Raw genomic sequence first — 18816 nt, 5'->3', positions numbered from 1 at the left:
GACATTCCTGGGTGTATCCAGAGAGGGAGAGCTCAGGATTCTTATAATGTATGTACATAATAGTGTTCTATTTCACAGTGTTAGAAATACAAGCCTAGAAAGGCAAACATAATCTTCCCTACCACATCAATTCTTACTACAGTGACCATCAAACTCTATATGAATGTATTACTCATGTGCTAGAATTAATGACTTCCCTCTGCTCTGAAAGTTGGCAGCAAGTACTACTGTATCCCCTTACAGAATCAATGTTAACATTCTCCCAAACAGTTGTAGTCAAACTGTAGTCTATATTTTTGTAAATATGTTTTTATAGGAAAACAGCTATGCCTATTTACTTACAAACTGTGGCTGTTTTCACATGGCAGAGTTGAATAGTTATGAGTGAGAATACATGTCTTACAAAGCCCAAAACTCTAACTCTATAGAAAAAAATTTGCAGACCCATATGTGAAAGCACTGGTGCTCAAAGTATGGACCACAGACCAGGAGCATTAGCAATACCTAATAACATATTAAAAAGGGGAAATCTTGGGCCCCACTCCAAAACAAATGAATCAGAAACTAGGAGTTTACCCAGTAATCTGTGTTTTAATAAGATTCTGATGTGTGCTTAAGCCTGAGAACCTCTGTCCTAAAGCATCATGCAAGCACTTTGCAGCATTAGTTCCACCAACTTACTTTTATTGCCTTCCATTTATTCCACTGTAATAGAAGTGTAGTGACACAAACAATATCTGCTTTCTGGCCAAAGTGGAATAACAAGGATCACATTTCCTCTCCTTCCTGAATCAGTTAAAAAATTGCACGAATATATGAAAGGAACGGGAACGCACAAGGGGTCTACTGTAGCTTGACTATTTAAGGCTTTCTAACCTGCATTAAGGATTCTGGACTTTATCCTCAGAACCAGGTGAAGGCGTGGAGCATTTTTATCCACAGGGAACACACTGGGGTTGTAAAAGATCAGTCTGGCTGCTTGTGACAGGAAGAGAGTGGATAAGGAGAAGACTAGGAACCCAGTGTAATAATTTGGGTGAAAGATGACAGGAGCAGACCTGGGCAAAGGCAGAGGAAGTAGAAGAAATGGATGCATCTGAGAGATGTCTAAGATGTCAAATTTGCACAGCTTGGTATGGATGTCCTGGTGAGGCTGGAGATGGATTGGTGAGTACCAAGGAAGACTCCTAAATGTCTGGCATGTGTAACTGGATGGGTGTTGGGATGATCCTTGAGCTAGGGTTGAGCAGAAGAATGGTAGGATTGGAGAACAAAGACGATGAGTTCAGTTTTAGACATGTTGAGTTTGAGGAGATTGGGTGTCAAATCAAGGGAAGCTTTCTTGAGTGGACCATTTATCAGTTGACAGTGATTTAGACCTTTTGCTTCACAATGCATGGTTCTTGGATGAGCAATAGTAGCTCCATCAGAGAGCTTGAGAGTAATGCACACTCTTGGGCCCAACCCTGGGTCAGCTGAATCAAAGTCAGCACTCTAACAACTCCTCAGGGGATTTGTGTCTGTAGGAGAGTTTGAGAAGCGCATTTCTGTCAAAACTCTGATCTCCCCAGTCCTGGGGGCTGTGTCCTGAGTCACAGGACACAAAAGGCCTGCTTTTGTGTTCAAGCCAGTTTTCGGTTTTCTCTATAAGAGGCAGCCCACTGGACTTGGCCATAATACTGTAGCCATTTGCCAACCAAATGGAAGTTCCAAAATCTGCAATGAAAACAGTGTTCAGCTACCTGAAGAGTATAACTACTGCTATCTCTGAGTCACACAAGTACTGTTCACCTCAGAGGTGCTGGCTGAGATGCTTTTAGTGCCGCACTACAGGAGGTCCTGAGAAAGCTAACCTCACAGTCCCCTCCTCCATGGTGCTAAGGGTGCCTCTAGAAAGGAACTGGCTGTCCCCAGTATGAAGAGTCATGGATAGGGCTAATGTTTTCAAATGTGCAGGTGGTGCTATATATCAGCCAAACAGCCCACTTTTAAAAGTTAATCCTTGCTAAGGGACATCAGTGCTTTCTTGGATACAACTATAAATCTGCAGATAGAGTTTTCCCAAAAGTAAAAGCAGCAATGGCAATGTTGGTTGACATGAACCAGAAAACGCAAGGAAAGCATTTGTCGATGATTATCTTCTACTCACGTAAAGGAAAACAAATGCCAGCCTACTACATCATAGTACAAATTCTCAGTACTTCTCATCAAATATTAAAAACCTACATTGGGCTAATATCATAAGCCTTCATTTATCTAGTTTCTGGCTAAAGAGAATTTTAGGTTTCTCTTCACATAAAAACTTCAGCATGCATTAACCTAACACAGTTTAAATATAAACTATGTAGTAGGGAGGAAAAAAAAATGCTTCAATGCCTCTCTCAATGGCCATTTTGTCTCCAGCATTGCTGGGACTTTTTGTATACAAAAAAAGAATAAAACACATTTTGTCCTCAGGCTTGCAGATGGTTGTTGCCATGGCTATAAGTTCACAAAGGCCTAATGATTTGCCCCAAGTGTCTGTAATCCTGGCAGCAGATTTAATGCTGGTTCAGAAGGAGGGCCAGCAGGAACAAGGGCTATATTCTTCCCCAGAGAATGAATGTCATACACACACACACATACACACACACGCACGCACGCACGCGCGTACGAACATACGCACATTTCTATATACAGCATTCCTATCTACTTTACTGTTTTATCATGAGCCATAAAATTAAAAAGAAAAGGAGCCAACTTCACAACTTTTACACAAACAGCAGCAGGAGAATGGAGGTGGAAAGAATCTGACTTAGAGAAGCAAAAGTGAATGTGCCTGCCTGATTCAAATGGCCTACATGGAAGTTCTCAATAGGGGTGATTGTGGCTCAAAGGACATTAAGTAACGTCTGAAGATATTTTTGTATGTTACTTGCTGGGAGTGGGTGGTGTTACTGGATTCTAGTGGGTAAAGGCCAGGCATGTTGTTAACACCCTACAGTGTGGAGGATGTCCCCACAAAAGAGAGGGTATCTCTACAGACAAAGGAACTGAATTTGTGACTCAGCCTATCCCCACAATAAAGAGTCACAGGCAGGGCTGATATCAGTAGTGGCAAGGGCTCTGTTTATTTTGTATAATCCTTGTCCAAGATATTTGGCAACAATACCAAATGCTATTCTTTTAATAAAAAAATAACAATGCTTACAATAAAATTAATTTCAATGAAAATATGTTAAAAATCAGAACTTCTCAAGCTTTGCTGTATATTAGAATCATCTGGAGAACATTTTAAAATTGTAAACTCAGGCTTCACCAAATCAATTACCTAAGAAGTTCTACGGACAGAATGTATGAATTAGTTTTTTTTTTAAAGCTCTTCAGGTGATGTCAGTGAGCACTCTTAATTAAGAACAAGTATTGCAGAACAGGAACTGGCAAACTGTGACCCATGGATACACCCAGCTCAGCAAAGAATGGTTTTTGCATTTCTAAAATGTTGGAAGAAAAGGAAAGAAGGAAGAGATGGAGGGAGGGACAGTGGGTGAAAGAAAAGAAAAAGAAAAAAGAAAGGAGAGAGAAAGGGAGGGAGGGAGGGAGGGAGGAAGGGAGGGAGGGAGGGAGGGAGGAGGGAGGGAGAGAGGAAAAAGAAAACTTAAGAAAAGAAAAAAAAAACCTCAAAAAAAGATCTTGTGAAACATGAAAAGTATATTGCTGTATCCAAAAATAATGTTTTATTGACATACAGCCACACTCATTCCCCTCTTTTTTTCAATTGTCAATGACTGAAGTTAAAAAGGCAGACCTAAAGAACTACCATAGCTAATTACTATCTGGCCCTTTATAAGAAAATGTTACAGGCCCCTGTGAAAGAACAGTAGTTCTCAAAGTTTGATGTTAATATAAATCCCTATGGGATCGATCTCATTAAAACATTGATTCTATAAAGGCATGTCTTCATTTCTTACCTTTTCCAGATGATTAGATCCTGCCAGTTCACCTACCCCACTTGGAGTCACGGAAAAGAAGGATTATAGATTTTATCAAACTGGGTCTCTGCAGCCCTGTGAAGTGGCAAGATCCTTTCAGGTCTGTGACATCAAAACTCTTTATAAAAATACTGAGATGTTCTCAACTTTTTTTCACTGTGTTGCTTTTGTATAGTAAAACTAGTTATGCTGTATGAATCAGCCCATGTTATCAAAGTGTACTAATTAGCAGTACATTTCTCCCCACCATATACTCTCAATTAAAACAGTTACATTAAATTAAAAAGCTGCTTCAGTTAAGAATGTGTTTTCATATTTTTTCAGTCTTATTGAGGTATAACTGATAAGTTATAATATATATTTAGGTGTATATCATGACATTTGAGATAGGTAGATAGATGACAGACAAGTGATAGATGGATAGATACATAGATGTACAGACAGAATAAATAGTCCAATTGCATTCTGTTGCAGAGACTTATTCAGTTTTCTCAATTATTGGAGGCAATAATTCTCTATTGTGTATTCAGGTGCCATGTTTTAGATTAGTTAACTATAAAAGTGTTTATTATTGGGGTCTCTATTCTGTTTCACTGAGGTCTGCTTTTATGCTAATATCAAACTGTTTTGATTTATATAAGCTTTGTAAGAGTTTCAAGTCAAGGAAAATTAAATATAAAAATTAAACTATAAAATCTTAAAAACTACAAAACTATAAAATTAACAATACCTACAAAAAGTTATTAATGGATGCATAATATGAAAGCACATAAACTGAGGCGAGCCTGGCTGGTTGACTTAGTTAAGTGCCTGCACTTGGCTCAGGTCATGATCTCAGGGGTTCTGGGATCCAGACCCGTGTCAGGCTCCCTGCTCAGAAGGGAGCTCCATCTCCCTCTGCTCCTCTCCCCAACTTGTGCATTCTCTCTCTCTCTCTCAAATAAATAAATAAAACTTTAAAAAACCATGTAAATTGAGACATCAAAAAACATAAAATGTGAGAAAGTAGAAATAAAACTTTGGTTTTTGTACACAATTGATGGTAAGTTGTTATCAGCTTAAAATAGACTGTTACGACATGTTGTATGTAAACCTCATGATGACCACATAGCAAAAACCTATGATTGATACATAAAAGACAGAAAAGAATAAAAGCACTACAGAAAATCATCCAGTTACAAAGGAAGTAAGTAAGACAGGAAGAAGAGAATAAAGAAAGTACAAATTAGCCAGACAATAATTAAAAAGCTAGCAATAGTAAGTCTTTACCTACCAATAATTACTTTAAATGTAAACAGATTAAATCTCCCAATCAAAAGAAATACAGTGGCTAATGAATTAAATAAACAACAACAACAACAACACAATCAAGAAACAGCTATGTGCTGACAAGAGGCTTACCTCAGTTTAAAGGCACACATAAGCTAAAAGTGAAGATGAAAAGTGATATTTCATGCAAATATTAAACAAAAGACTGTACAGATAACTATAATTATATGACAGAAGAGAGACATTAAGCCAAAAACTATAGAAAGAGAAAAAGAAGGTTATTATATAATAATAAAATAGTCAATGCATGAGAGGTAATTACAATTGTAAATATAAAGCCGCAAATCAGAGCACCTAAATATACAGAAGCAAATGCTAACAGATGTAAAGAGAAAAATGCAAACAACACAATAATAGGCAATTCAGTGGCCCACTTTCAATAATGGGTATATCCTCTATTTAGAATCAATAATGTTGAACTTGAACCACAGTTGAGGCAAAATGGATCTTACAGACATATATAAAATATTTCATTCAATAACAACAGAATACATATTCTTCTCAACTGCACATAAAACACTCTCAAAGATATGTCATACTTTAGGTCAACAAAAAAGTCTTAACGCAGATTTAAGCAGACTGGAATCCCACCAAGTGTCTTTTCTGACCATAATGGCACGAAATTAGAAATCTAATAGGAAAAAAACTGGAAAATTCATAAATATGTGATATTAAACAACACACATCTAAATAACAAATGAGTCAAAGAAGAAATTTAAAATAAAACCCTGAAACAAATGAAATGGAAACCCATACACCAAAACTCCTTGGATACACCAAAAACAGTTATATGAGGCAAATTTATAGTGATAAATGTCTACATTTAGGAAAAAGATTTCAAATAACAACCTAACATTATGACTCAAGACACTACAAGAGAAAAGTAACAAATGAAACCCAAACTAAGCAGGAGAAAAGAAGAACAAAAATCAGCGCAGAAATAGATTAATAGAGACTAGAAAAACAATTAAAAAGTCCAATAAAACTAAAAGTTGTTTTTTTTTATAGAAAAACAAACTTGTTAAACCATTATCTAGACATTATAAAGGGTCATAGATCTCTATTGTGAACAATTATACACCAACAAATTGGATAACCTAGAAGAAATAGACAAATTTCCAGAAACAAATGACTTACTGAGACTGAATCATGAATGACAAGAAAATCTTAGCAGACTAATAACCAGTAAGAAGATTGAATCAGTAATCAAAAGTCTATTAACAATTAAAAATCCAGGACTAGATGGCTTCACTGCTGATTCTACCACACATGTAAAGAAGAATTAATACCAAACATTCTTAAACAATTCCAGAAATTTTAAGGAAAGGGAACAATTCCAAACTCATTAGCCTGATGGAGATGGCATTATCCTAGTACCAAAGCAAGACAAGAACACTATATGAAAACAAAATTACTAATCAATATCCCTGATGAACATAAATGCAGAAATTTTCAACAAAATATTAGTAAACATAATTTAACAGCACATTATAAGTATTATACACTATAATTAAGTGGAACTTATCCTTGATGACAACAATGGTTCGTTATAAAAAATCAATAAATATTTCACATTATCAGAATAAGTGATAAAAATCATGATCATCTCAGTAGATGCAGAAAAAGCATTGAAAAAGTTCAACATCCTTTCACGACAAAAACTATGAACAAATTAGTTGCAAAAGGAATCTACCTCATATAATAAAAACTATTTAAAAAAAAATACATGGCTAACATCATACTAAACAATGAAAAGCTACAAGTTTTTCCTCTAAGATCAGAAATAAGACATAGTGACTACTCCTGCCACATGTATTTAACATTAGATAGGAAGTGCTAACCAGAGAAATTACACACAAAAAAGAAAGAAAAGACAAGAAAAAAGAAATCAGAAAGGAAGAAGTAAAGTTGTTTCAGTTTGAAGATCACATGTTCTCATACCTAGAAAGCTCAAAAGGCCCCACCAAAAACTGCTAAAAATAATAAAGTAATTTAACAACATTGTAGGACACAAAATCAATATAGAGCAAACAGATGCATTTCTATATATATCTGGCCCTTGAACAAAATGGGTTTGAACTGTTTAGGTTCACCTATAAATGGATTTTTAACAGAAGAGTTCTATAAATATATTTTGCCTTCTTTATGATTTTTCTAATAATGTTTTCTTTTTTCTAGCTTACTTTATTATAAAAATACATATCTAATACATACACAAAGTATGTGTTAATTGACTACTTTTGTTTTCAGTTAGCTCTTGGTCAACAATAGGCTATAAGTAGTTGTTTTTGGGGGAGTCAAAAGTTACAAGTGGATTTTCAGCTGCACTGGGGGGAGTGAGTGCCCCTAACCCTCGTATTTTTTTAAGGGTCAATTGTATTAGCAATAAACTATAAGAAAGGGAAAGTAAGAAAACAATTTCATATAAAATAACATCAAGCAGAATAAAATATTTATTAATAAATTTAACCAAGGACATAAAAGACCTGTTAATATTTTTCATGGAAATTGGAAAAATAATCCTAAAATTCATACAGAATCACAAAAGACCCCAAGGAGGCAAAGCAATCTTGAGAAAAAAATAACAATCCTGGAGGCATTACATCCTAATTCCATACCTATAGTAATCATACTCTCATAAAAACAAATACATAAGCCAGTGGAACAGAGTAGAAGGTTAGAAATAAACCTATGCATTCGCAGTCAATTAATCTTGACAAGAGTGTCATAACATACAATGGAAAAACAAAAGTGTGTTCAATAAATAACTTTGGGAAAATTGGATATCCACATGCAAAGATTGAAACTGAACTATCTTTTCCATACACAAAAAATTGACTTGAAATAGATTAAAGACATATCTGAAACTGCAAAATTTCTATAAGTATAAGGAAAAAGTTCCTTGATGTTGATTTTGGCAACAATTTTTTGGATAAAATATCACAGGCACAAGTAATAAAAGCAAAATTAAGCAAGTGGGACTACACCAAACTAAAAAGTTTCTTTCTGCATTACTAAATGAAAAGGCTACCTACCATACTGGAGAAAATATCAATATATTATATATATAATGAGAAGACCTAAAATATATGAGAAACTAATAAAACACAATAGCAAAAAACACACACACAGAAAGAAAAGCTGATTAAAAATTAGGAAAAGAACACGAATAGACATTTTTTTCAAAGATAACAAGCGGCCATAGGTACATAAAAAAAGTGCTTGTCATCACTAATCATCATGAGGGAAATACAAATCAAAACCACAAAGAAATAAAACTTCACAATTGCTAAGATGGCTATTATGAAAAAGAAAAGAGTAATAGACATTGGGAAGAATGTGGAGAAAAGAAAACCCTTATCCATGCCGTTGGAAATGTTGATTCTACAAAAATTTGAAAACAGAACTACCATATGATGGTAGGTATATCCATTCACATTATATATATCTGAAGAAAATTAAATCAGTATCTCTAAGAACTATCTGCACGTACTTACAATAGCCAAGATATGGACAGAAACTTACTACCCATCAAAGGATGAAGGGATAAAGAAAAGGTAGTTTAGATATATAAACACTTGAACATTTATAAGAGAGTAGTTCGCATTCTCACCACACCACATACACAAAAGGTAAGTATTTTGGTGGTGGATGTGCTAATTACTTGAATGTGGCAATCATTTCACTATATATACGTATATGAAATTATCACATTGTATTCTTTAAATATATGTAGTTTTATTTACTGAGACTAAAGCAGATTTCTAGTAAGAAAAGAGTATTATTCCTAATACTGGATTTTTTTCTCTCTTCCTCAATGCTTTGATTTTTATTGTGGTGGATTTACTGAATAAAAAATATTTAAATAATTTAAATTAAATTTTTAAAAAATATTGGGTAGAAAAAAATAGGTGAAAATTCTGTCTTTTTTTTTTTTAAGATTATTTATTTATTTATTTATTTATTTATTTATTTATTTATTTATTTAACAGAGATAGACAGCCAGTGAGAGAGGAAACACAAGCAGGGCAGTGGGAGAGGAAGAAGCAGGCTCCCAGTGGAGGAGCCCGATGTGGGACCCGATCCCTGTATGCCAGGATCACGCCCTGAGCCGAAGGCAGACGCCCAACGACTGCACTACCCAGGCGCCCCGAAAAGTCTGTCTTTTCAACAAATTTTGGGAAAGGTGGTAGCTACATGCAAAAGGATGAGGCTGACCCTCATACAGTACAGAACAGTTAACTCAAATTGAATCAAAGACCTAGATGTAAAAGGCAAAACTTATAAAGCTCTTAGAATAATAAAACATAGGAGAAAAGCTTCATGACATTGGTTATAGCAATGATGTCTTTGGGTGTGATACCAAAACAAAAGCAATAGAAGTAAAAATAAGTAAATTGGATTATATAAATATTAAAAATTATGTGCATCAAAAGAGTAATCAAAACAATGAAATGCAACCCCAGAAATGGGAGAAATATTTGCAAATCATATAAATGATAAGGAGTTAACATCCAGAATATATAAAGAACTCCTAGAATTCAAGAATTAAAAAATAAAGACATTTAAAAAATGAGCAAATGATTTGAATAGACATTTATCCAAAGACAGTATACCAATGGCATGAAAAGATCTTAACACAAAAAAGCTTTAGGAAATGCAAATTAAAACTAAACGAACTACCACCTCACATTTATTAGAATGGCTACTACAGAAGAACAACTGAAAAGAAAAAAAGGAAAGGAAAGGGAGAGAAGCGAAAAGAAAAGAAAGCAAAGGAAAGAAAAGGGAAAAGAAAAGGTAACAATCAAGAAAGAGAAAATGGCCAGACTTATTCAAAAGAATAGAAAAAGGACCCAAATTAATAAAATTATGAATGAAAGGGGAGAGATCATGACCAACACCAAAGAAACAGAATGAATCATTAGAAACTATTATCAACAACTATGTGCCAATAAATTAAACAACCTGGAAGAAATGGATGCCTTCCTGGAAACCTATAAACTACCAAGACTGAAACAGGAAGAAATTGATTTTTTAAACAGGCCAATTAATTATGAAGAGATTGAAGCAGTGATCAAAAACCTCCCTAAAAACAAGACTCCAGGGCCTGACGGATTCCTTGGGGAATTCTACCAAACATTCAAAGAAGAAATAATACCTATTCTCCTGAAGCTGTTTCAAAAAATACAAACAGAAGGAAAACTACCAAACTCATTCTATGATGCCAGTATTACCTTGATCCCCAAACCAGGCAAAGACCCCAACAAAAAGGAGAATTACAGACTGATATCCCTGATGAATATGGACCCCAAAATTCTCAACAAGATCCTAGCTAATAGGATCCAACAGTTAATTAATTAAAGGATTATCCATCAAGACCAGTGGGATTCATCCCTGGGATGCAAGGGTGGTTCAACATTTGCAAATCTATCAGTGTGATAGATTATATCAACAAGAAAAGAGTCAAGAACCATATGATCCTCTTAATTGATGCAGAAAAATCATTTGACAATATACAGCATCCTTTCCTGATTAAAGCACTTCAGAGTATAGGGATAGAGGGCACATTCCTCAATTTCATAAAAACCATCCATGAAAAGCCTACAGTGAATATCATTCTCAATGGGGTAAAGCTGAAACCTTTCCCTTAAGATCAGAAACGTGACAAAGATGCACACTCTCGCTATTATTGTTCAACATAGTACTAGAAGCCTTGCAACAGCAATCAGACAACAAAAAGGAATAAAAGGTATTCAAATCGGAAAAGAAATCAAACTGTCTCTCTTCACAGATGACACAATACTCTATATGGAAAACCCCAAAGACTCCACCCCCAAGTTACTAGAACTCATACAACAATTCAGTAATGTGGCAGGATACAAAATCAATGCTCAGAAATCAGTTGCAGTTCTATACACAAACAATGAGACTGAAGAAAGAGAAAGTAGGGAATCCTTTCCATTTACAATAGCACCAAAAATCATATGATATCTCAGAATTAACTTAACCAGAGAGGTAAAGGATCTATATTCTAGAAAGTACAAATCACTCTTGAAAGACACTGAAGAAGACACAAAAGATGGAAAAACATTCCATGCTCATGGATAGGAAGAATAAACGTAGTTAAAATGTCTATGCTACCCAGAGCAATCTACACTTTCAATGCAAATTCCGATCAAAATACCAATGACATTTTTCAAAGAGCTGGAACAAACATCCCCTAAATTTGTGTGGAACCAGAAAAGTCTCTGAATCACCAAAGTATTGTTGAAAAGGAAAAACAAAGCTGGGGGCATCACGTTGCCTGATTTCAAGCTATACTACAAAGCTGATCACAAAGACAGCATGGTACTGGCACAAAAGCAGACGCGTAGACCAATGGAACAGAATAGAGAACCCAGAAATGGACCCTCGGCTCTCTGGTCAACTTATCTTTGACATAGCAGGATAAAACATCCTGTTGAAAAAAGACAGTCTCTTCAATAAGTGGTGCTGGGAAAATTGGACAGCTCTATACAAAAGAATGAAACTTGACTACTCTTTCTCACCATTCTCAAGGATAAACTCCAAATGGATGAAAGACCTCAATGTGAGACAGGAATCCATCAAAATCCCAGAGGAGAACATAGGCAGCAACCTCTACGACATCAGCAACAGCAACTTCCTTCTTGAAACATCTCCAAAAGCAAGAAAAACAAAAGAAAAAGTGAACTTTTGGGACTTCATCAAGATAAGTTTCCGCACAGCAAAGGAAACAGCCTTCAGAACCAAGAGGTAGCTCAGAGAATGGGAGAAGATATCTGCAAATGACACTACAGATAAAAGACTGGTATCCAAGATCTATGAAGAACTTCTCAAAATAATACCCAAGAAACAAATAATCAAATCAAAAAATGGGCAGAAGATATGAACAGACACTTTTCCAATGAAAATATACAAATGGTTAACAGACATGTGAAAAAATGTTCAAAATCATTAGCCATATGAATCAAAACCACATTGAGATACCACCTTACGGCAGTTAGAATGGCAAAAATTGACAAGGCAGAAAACAACAAATGTTGGAGAGGATGTGGAGAAAGGGGATCCCTCCTACATTATTGGTGGGAATGCAAGCTGGTACAGCCACTGTGGAAAACAGTGTGGAGGTCCCTCAAAAAGCTAAAAATAGAGCAAAAATAGAGCTACCTTATGATCCACCTATTGCACTACTGGGTATTACCCCAAAGATACAGACGCGTGAAGAGAAAGGCCATATGCACCCCAATGTTCATAGCAGCAATGTCCACAATGGCCAATTGTGGAAGGAGCCAAGATGTCCACTGACACATGAATGGATAAAAAGGACATATATATGGAATATTACTCATCTATCAAAGAGAAGCATATATCCTTTAAGTTATGACTCATTACACTGATGGGAAAAAAAGTTTCTCCAACCCTAGGTGACGAACTGCAGACATCCTGAGAAATCCCACATTAGATAGGAAGATTTGGAACAGGAATGGGCTGAAGAAAGGCTGCTCTATTAATTTAACATCAGCCTACAGGCAAAAACCACCCTGAAAGCAAGACCCTGCCAGAGGGATTGTTTCAGAGCTATTTTACAAGAGACACAAAACCAGGCTACCCCTTTGAAAGCACCCCCAGGGAAAAGCTTGAAACAGGCTATTGTCAGGGCGCTGGGTACCTTTTCTCTCTTGGCTTTGTTCAGTATTTTCCTCGGCTGCAGTTTCCATGGCTGGCTTCATACCATCCACCAAAAATGCTTTTCCCCGCTCCCCCAACACACACTTTTCCCCTCCTCTTCCTTTTCCTTTGGACTCCCCTCCGTCTCTTATTTACACCGCGTGATTGAGAGGTTCTGTTCTTCACTACATTAGATTACAGTCCCTTCCAAGATGCAAAAGTTTCGTCAGCGTCAGTTTCCCTCTGCCTACTGGTCCAAAAAGACAGCTGCCAAGGAGCCGGCGGCCACACGTCAGCGAGGATCCCAGTTAGAACACAGCCATCCTGCGCCCGGTCCCACTGCGGCTCCCGGGGGACAGCCGCGCCCCCGCCCGCTGCCCGGCCGCTCGCTCGCCCGCGCCGCTCGCTCCCGGCCAAATGCACCCACTGAATGCTAATCAGCTCTCCCAGGGAAGAACAGACTTGTGACATCAGAGGACGGGATGTGGAGGAGAAGGGAGAGAGAGCCCCCTCCCACCACGTGACTCAGCTGGTCGGGATGTCTGTTCTTTCCGCAGAATGCTGGGCTTCCACCCCTGCAAACTCCTTCCTTCGCCGGCGGACCATTTTATGGGGCTTCACGGTCTGACTGAAGTTCATTTACCCGACCCTGGCAGAAGAGAGTCAGAGGACCAGCCCGCGGTCTCTATTTTATTCGCTTTCTTTAGGATTTGTCTTTCACGCAATGGAGAGATTAACTAATTGATTTTAGAATATATACTAGATATGAGTAGGAACATTTTAAATATGTATTAGAAGGGAAACAAAATACTAGAGCGAAGAAAACTCAAACATGGATATAGCAATAGCAGTGTAGTAATTCAGTATTAGAATGAATTTCTTGGTCTATAGCTAAATACGTGATAGAAAAAAGGCTCAAGCCTAAATCATAAAAAGGTACGTGTCTCTTAAAAATAACCATAATACGCTACAACTATCTCTAGCTAATATTTTGGAGAATTCTTGGAACGAATATCAAAATACAGTGGGTTTTTTTTATTGAACAGATTCTTTCTATGTGGAACTTTATTAGCTAGAGCTCCTCATTCAAAGTCACCATGATATTTTAACATTCTTAAGGTTCAGCATAAAGGCTATGGTACCTATTGTTTGATTTTGATGCTGGTTTTTGAAGCTTTCTTGCATACCCAGATATTAAGATACCTAAGTTCTCAACCCATCCAAGCATATGAGCCTTTATCACAGTTTTGAGCCATAGCTTCCAAATTTCACAAATTTCTGCTCAATATTTTAAGCATTTTATTAACTGCTTACCTTCACAGTCTCTACCATATATATGTATATGCTCAAGTATATATACATATAATCTCAAACTAAATATATATATACATACATAAATATATATATATATACACATACATATATAAACTCAAGGTAAATATTGGGATATAAATAACTCAATATACTCAATATATAAATACTGGCATATATGTATATGCTCAAGTATATATACATATAAACTCAAATTAAATATATATATATATATATATACACATATATATATATATATATATATATACACACACACACACACATACATATATAAACTCAAGGTAAATACTGGGATATAAATAACCCAATATACTCAATATATAAATACTGGCATATAAACCCAAGTGTGTATGTGTGTGTGTGTGTGTGTGTGTGTGTGTGTAAAGTTATACTAAAGTTAAATACTGGATACCCATTGATAACCACAGGGTGAAGTGGTCTTTTACTATGAATAGATTTTTTTTTTTTTTTTGAGAGGTGCTGATGAAGAGGGCAGACAGAATCTTAACCAGAATCCACACCCAGCTTGGAGACTTAGGTGTGGCTCCATCTCACAATCCTGGGATCAGAACCTGAGCATAATTCAAGAGTGGGATGCTTAACCTACTGAGCCACCTAGGCATCCTTGGGTGGAATTTTACTTAGCTCCAATTTCTGGAAGGAATCCACCCAAATTTTGAAGGTTTGTTGTTCTAAACCTAAAAGAAAAGTGTGTACGATACTGAATTAAAATTATATAGCAATCTGATCTTTTAATGTTTTAGATGGTCCTTAAACTCACATATTCAGTACTTCTGCCTAGGCCTTAAACTCATATAACTCAGTACTTCTGCCTATTAAACCAGAAAAGATTTTTTAACATCATTTTGACTCATTTCAACATTTTCCTTAATTTTTCATGTTTCTTTTTTTCTTATTGCTCTAGAAGACTATGTTATGATTAATTGGTCCCTTAAATAATGGTCTAGACAATAATATTGTTTCATACTAAGGAGATAGGGAAGTATGGTGAGCCTAAATCTGCTGATTTCTGAAAAATATTGGTTTGTGATATGTCTACACAGAAAACTCAATTATGTATTCTAATAGAATAGTGTAAAAGCATTTTTGTAAATAGTACAAGGTCCACTTGGCCAGAAAGGTGGTAAATGTTGGTTTGTGACAGAATGTATCACTAGCACTTCAAATGAGGATTAAAATCAAAACAAAAGTTAATTCAGTACAAAGGAACAGTCTGAATTACCTGTTACTTGTTTTCTCTTATTTTTCAATTGACATAATTGACAATTTTTATTGATATGTAATTGACATGTCAAATTATGTGGTTCAAGTGTATACTATCATGATTTGATATATGTACAGATTGTAAAATCAAAATGATCACCATAATAATTCTAGTTAACATCTATCCCACACAACTATTAATTTTTTCTTGTGTTGAGAACTTTTAAGATATTCTCTCTTAGCAACTTTCAAATATGCAATACAACATTATTAACTATACTGACCATGCTATACATTACATTCCCATGACTTATTTTATACTAGAAGTTTGTACCTTTGGATCATTCTCACGTCTCTCACCCCATTCCTCACCTCTGGCAATCACCAATCTGTTCTCATTCCCCTGTAGCTTATTTTTGTTTGTTTGTTTTAGATTCCACATATAAGTGAGATCATATGACATTTGTCTTCCTCCTGACTTATTTCATTTAGTATAGTGCCTTCAAGGTCTATCTATGTTGATCCAAATGGCAGGATTTCCTTCTTTCTTTTACCTGAATAATATTTATATATACCACATTTCCTTATCTGTCCACCAGTGGACACATAGGTTGCTTCCTTGTCTTGATTATTGTAAACAGTGTTGTAATGAACTTAAAACTTATTGTTTCAGTTTCCTGAAATTTTAAGTGGAATTACTGAACCATATGGTAGTTCTATTTTTAGTCTTTGGAGGAACTTCTAGCCTTTCCATGGAGTCTGTACCAATCTACATTTCCATTAACAATAGATAAGAGTTCCCTTTGCTCCATATACTCACCAACTTATTTTGTGTTTTTTTACTAATATGTGTGAGGTAATATCTCACTGCAGTTTCAATTTGCATTTATTGTTTTTGTTCTTTCATTTCAGGTTTTTATTTAAATTCTACTTAGTTAAATTATACAGTAATATTGGTTTCAGGAGTAGAACTCAGTGATTCATCACTTACATACACATTCAGTGCTCATCACAAGTGCCCTCCTTAATGTCCATTACCCATTTAGCCCATCACTGACGCACCTCCCTCCATCAAGCCCCAGTTTGTTCTTCATATTTGAGTCTCCTATACTTTACTTCCCTCTCTCTTTTCATTCCTTCCCCTATACTCCTCTATTTTGTTTCTTAATTTCCACATATGAGTGAAATCATATGGTATTTGTTTTTCTCTGACCAACTTATTTCACTTAGCATAATACACTCTGGCACCATCCATGTCATTGCAAATAGCAATATTTCACCCTTTTTATGATTAATATTCCATTGTGTATATATACACCACTTCTTCTTTATCCATTCATCAATGGACATTTGAGCTCTTTTCATAATTTGGCTATTCTTGATAACACTGTTATAAACATCAGGTGCACATGTCCCTTTGAATCAATATTTTTGTATCCTCTAGGTAAATACCTAGTAATGCAACTACTGAATCATAGGGTATTTCTATTTTTAATGTTTTCAGGAACCTCAATACTGTTTTTCAGAGTGGCTATGCCAATTTGCATTCCCACCAACAGTATAAGAGGGTTCCCCAACACTTGTTATTTCTTATGTTAATTTTAGCCATTCTGACAGGTATGAGGTGGTATTTCATTGCACTTTTGATTTGTATTTCCTGATGCCAAGTGATGTTGACCATTTTTCATTTGTCTGTTAGTCATCTGGATGTCTTCTTTGGAAAAAATGTGTATGCGTGCCCTCTGCCCATTTCTTAACTAGATTATTTGGTTTTTGAGTGTTGAATTCGATAAGTTCTTTCTAGATTTTGTATACTAACAATATATCAGATATGTCATTAGCGAATATCTTCTCCCACTCCATAGTCTGTCTTTAGTTTTGTTGATTGTTTCCTTCACTGTGCAGAACATTTTTATCCTGATGAAGTCCCATTAGTTCATTCCTGCTTTTGTTTCTCTTGCCCCCTGGGATGTGTCTTATCAGAAGATATTATGGCCAATGTCAAAGAGCTTGCTGCCTGTGCTTTCCTCTAGGACCTTGATTCGATTCCTGCTCACATTTAGGTTTTTCATCCATTTTGAGTTTATCTTTTTGTGTGCTGTAAGAAAGGGGTCCAGTTTTATTTTTCTGCATGTGGCTGTCCAGTTTCCCAGCACCATTTGTTGAAGAGACCGTCTTTTTTCCACTGGATATTCTTTCCTGCTTTGTTGAAGATTAATTGACCATACAGTTGTCGGCCCGTTTCTGCATTCTCCGTTCTGTTCCATGGATCTATGTGTCTGTTTTTCTGCCAGTACCATACTGTCTTGATGACTACAGCTTTCTCATATACCTTCAAGTCTGGAATTGTGGTGCCTCCAATTTGCTTTTCTTTTTCAGGATTTATTTGGCTATTCAGGGTCTTTTCTGTTTCCATATAAATGTTAAACTTGTTTGTTCAAGCTCTGTGAAGAAAGCTGGTGTTATTTTTATGGGGATTGCATTGGATGTGTAGATTGCTTTGGGTAGCATAGACACTTTAACAATGTTTGTTCTTCCAATCCATGAGTATGGAATGTTTTTCCATGTCTTTGTGTCTTCCTCAATTTCTTTCATAAGTGTTCCTTAGTTTTCAAAGCACAGAGCTTTCACCTCTTTGGCTAGGTTTATTCCTAGGTATCTTATGGTTCTTGGTGCAATTGTAAATGGGCTCCATTCCTTGATTTCTTTTTCTGCTGCTTCATTATTGGTGTACAGAAATGCAACTGATTTCTGTACATTGGTTTTATATCCTGCAAGTTTGCTGAATTCCTCTATCAGTTCTAGTAATTTTTTGGTGGAATCTTTCAGGTTTTCTACATAGAGTACCGTGTCATCTGCATATAGTGAAAGCTTGACTTCTTCCTTGTTGATCTGGATGCTTCTTACTTCTTTTTGTTTTCTGATTGCTGAGACTCAGACTTCCAGTACTATGTTAAATAATAAGGGTCAGAGTGGACATCCCTGTCTTATTCCTGGTGATAGAGAAGAAGCTCTGTTTTTCCCCATTGAGGATGATATTAGCTGTGGGTCTTTTGTATATGGCCCTTCTGGTGTTGAGGTATGTTCCTTCTATTCCCTACTTTGTTCAGATTTTTTTTTTCAAAAATGGATGCTGTATTTTGTCACATGCTTTTTCTGCTTCTTTTGAGAGGATCATATGGTTCTTGTCCTTTCTTTTATTAATGTGATGTATCATGTTGATTGATTTGTGAATACTGAACCATGCTGCAGCCCAGGAATAAATCCC

The 18816-nt window shown here is 35.9% G+C and overlaps 1 protein-coding gene across 2 annotated transcripts in view; it reads right to left on the bottom strand.

The window, feature by feature from the left end:
* Window positions 1–18816, bottom strand: part of LOC125281247 (neuronal membrane glycoprotein M6-b-like) — a 117684-nt gene that overhangs the window by 24382 nt on the left and 74486 nt on the right. The window contains exon 1 of one of the 2 annotated variants that reach the window (XM_057315428.1): window positions 12994–13509. The exons of the other annotated variant lie outside the window; for it this stretch is intronic. Coding sequence (XP_057171411.1) covers window positions 12994–13054 — 61 coding nt within the window. The 5' untranslated portion in view covers window positions 13055–13509. Of the gene's footprint in view, window positions 1–12993; window positions 13510–18816 lie in introns of those variants that run through there. 2 annotated transcript variants of the gene reach the window in all.

The sequence above is a fragment of the Ursus arctos genome, chromosome Y (genome assembly GCF_023065955.2).
Source record: "Ursus arctos isolate Adak ecotype North America chromosome Y, UrsArc2.0, whole genome shotgun sequence".
Classification (NCBI taxonomy): Eukaryota; Metazoa; Chordata; class Mammalia; order Carnivora; family Ursidae; genus Ursus; species Ursus arctos.
The sequence above is the reverse complement of the archived record's forward strand: the minus strand, read 5'-3'. Positions and strand labels throughout refer to the sequence as shown.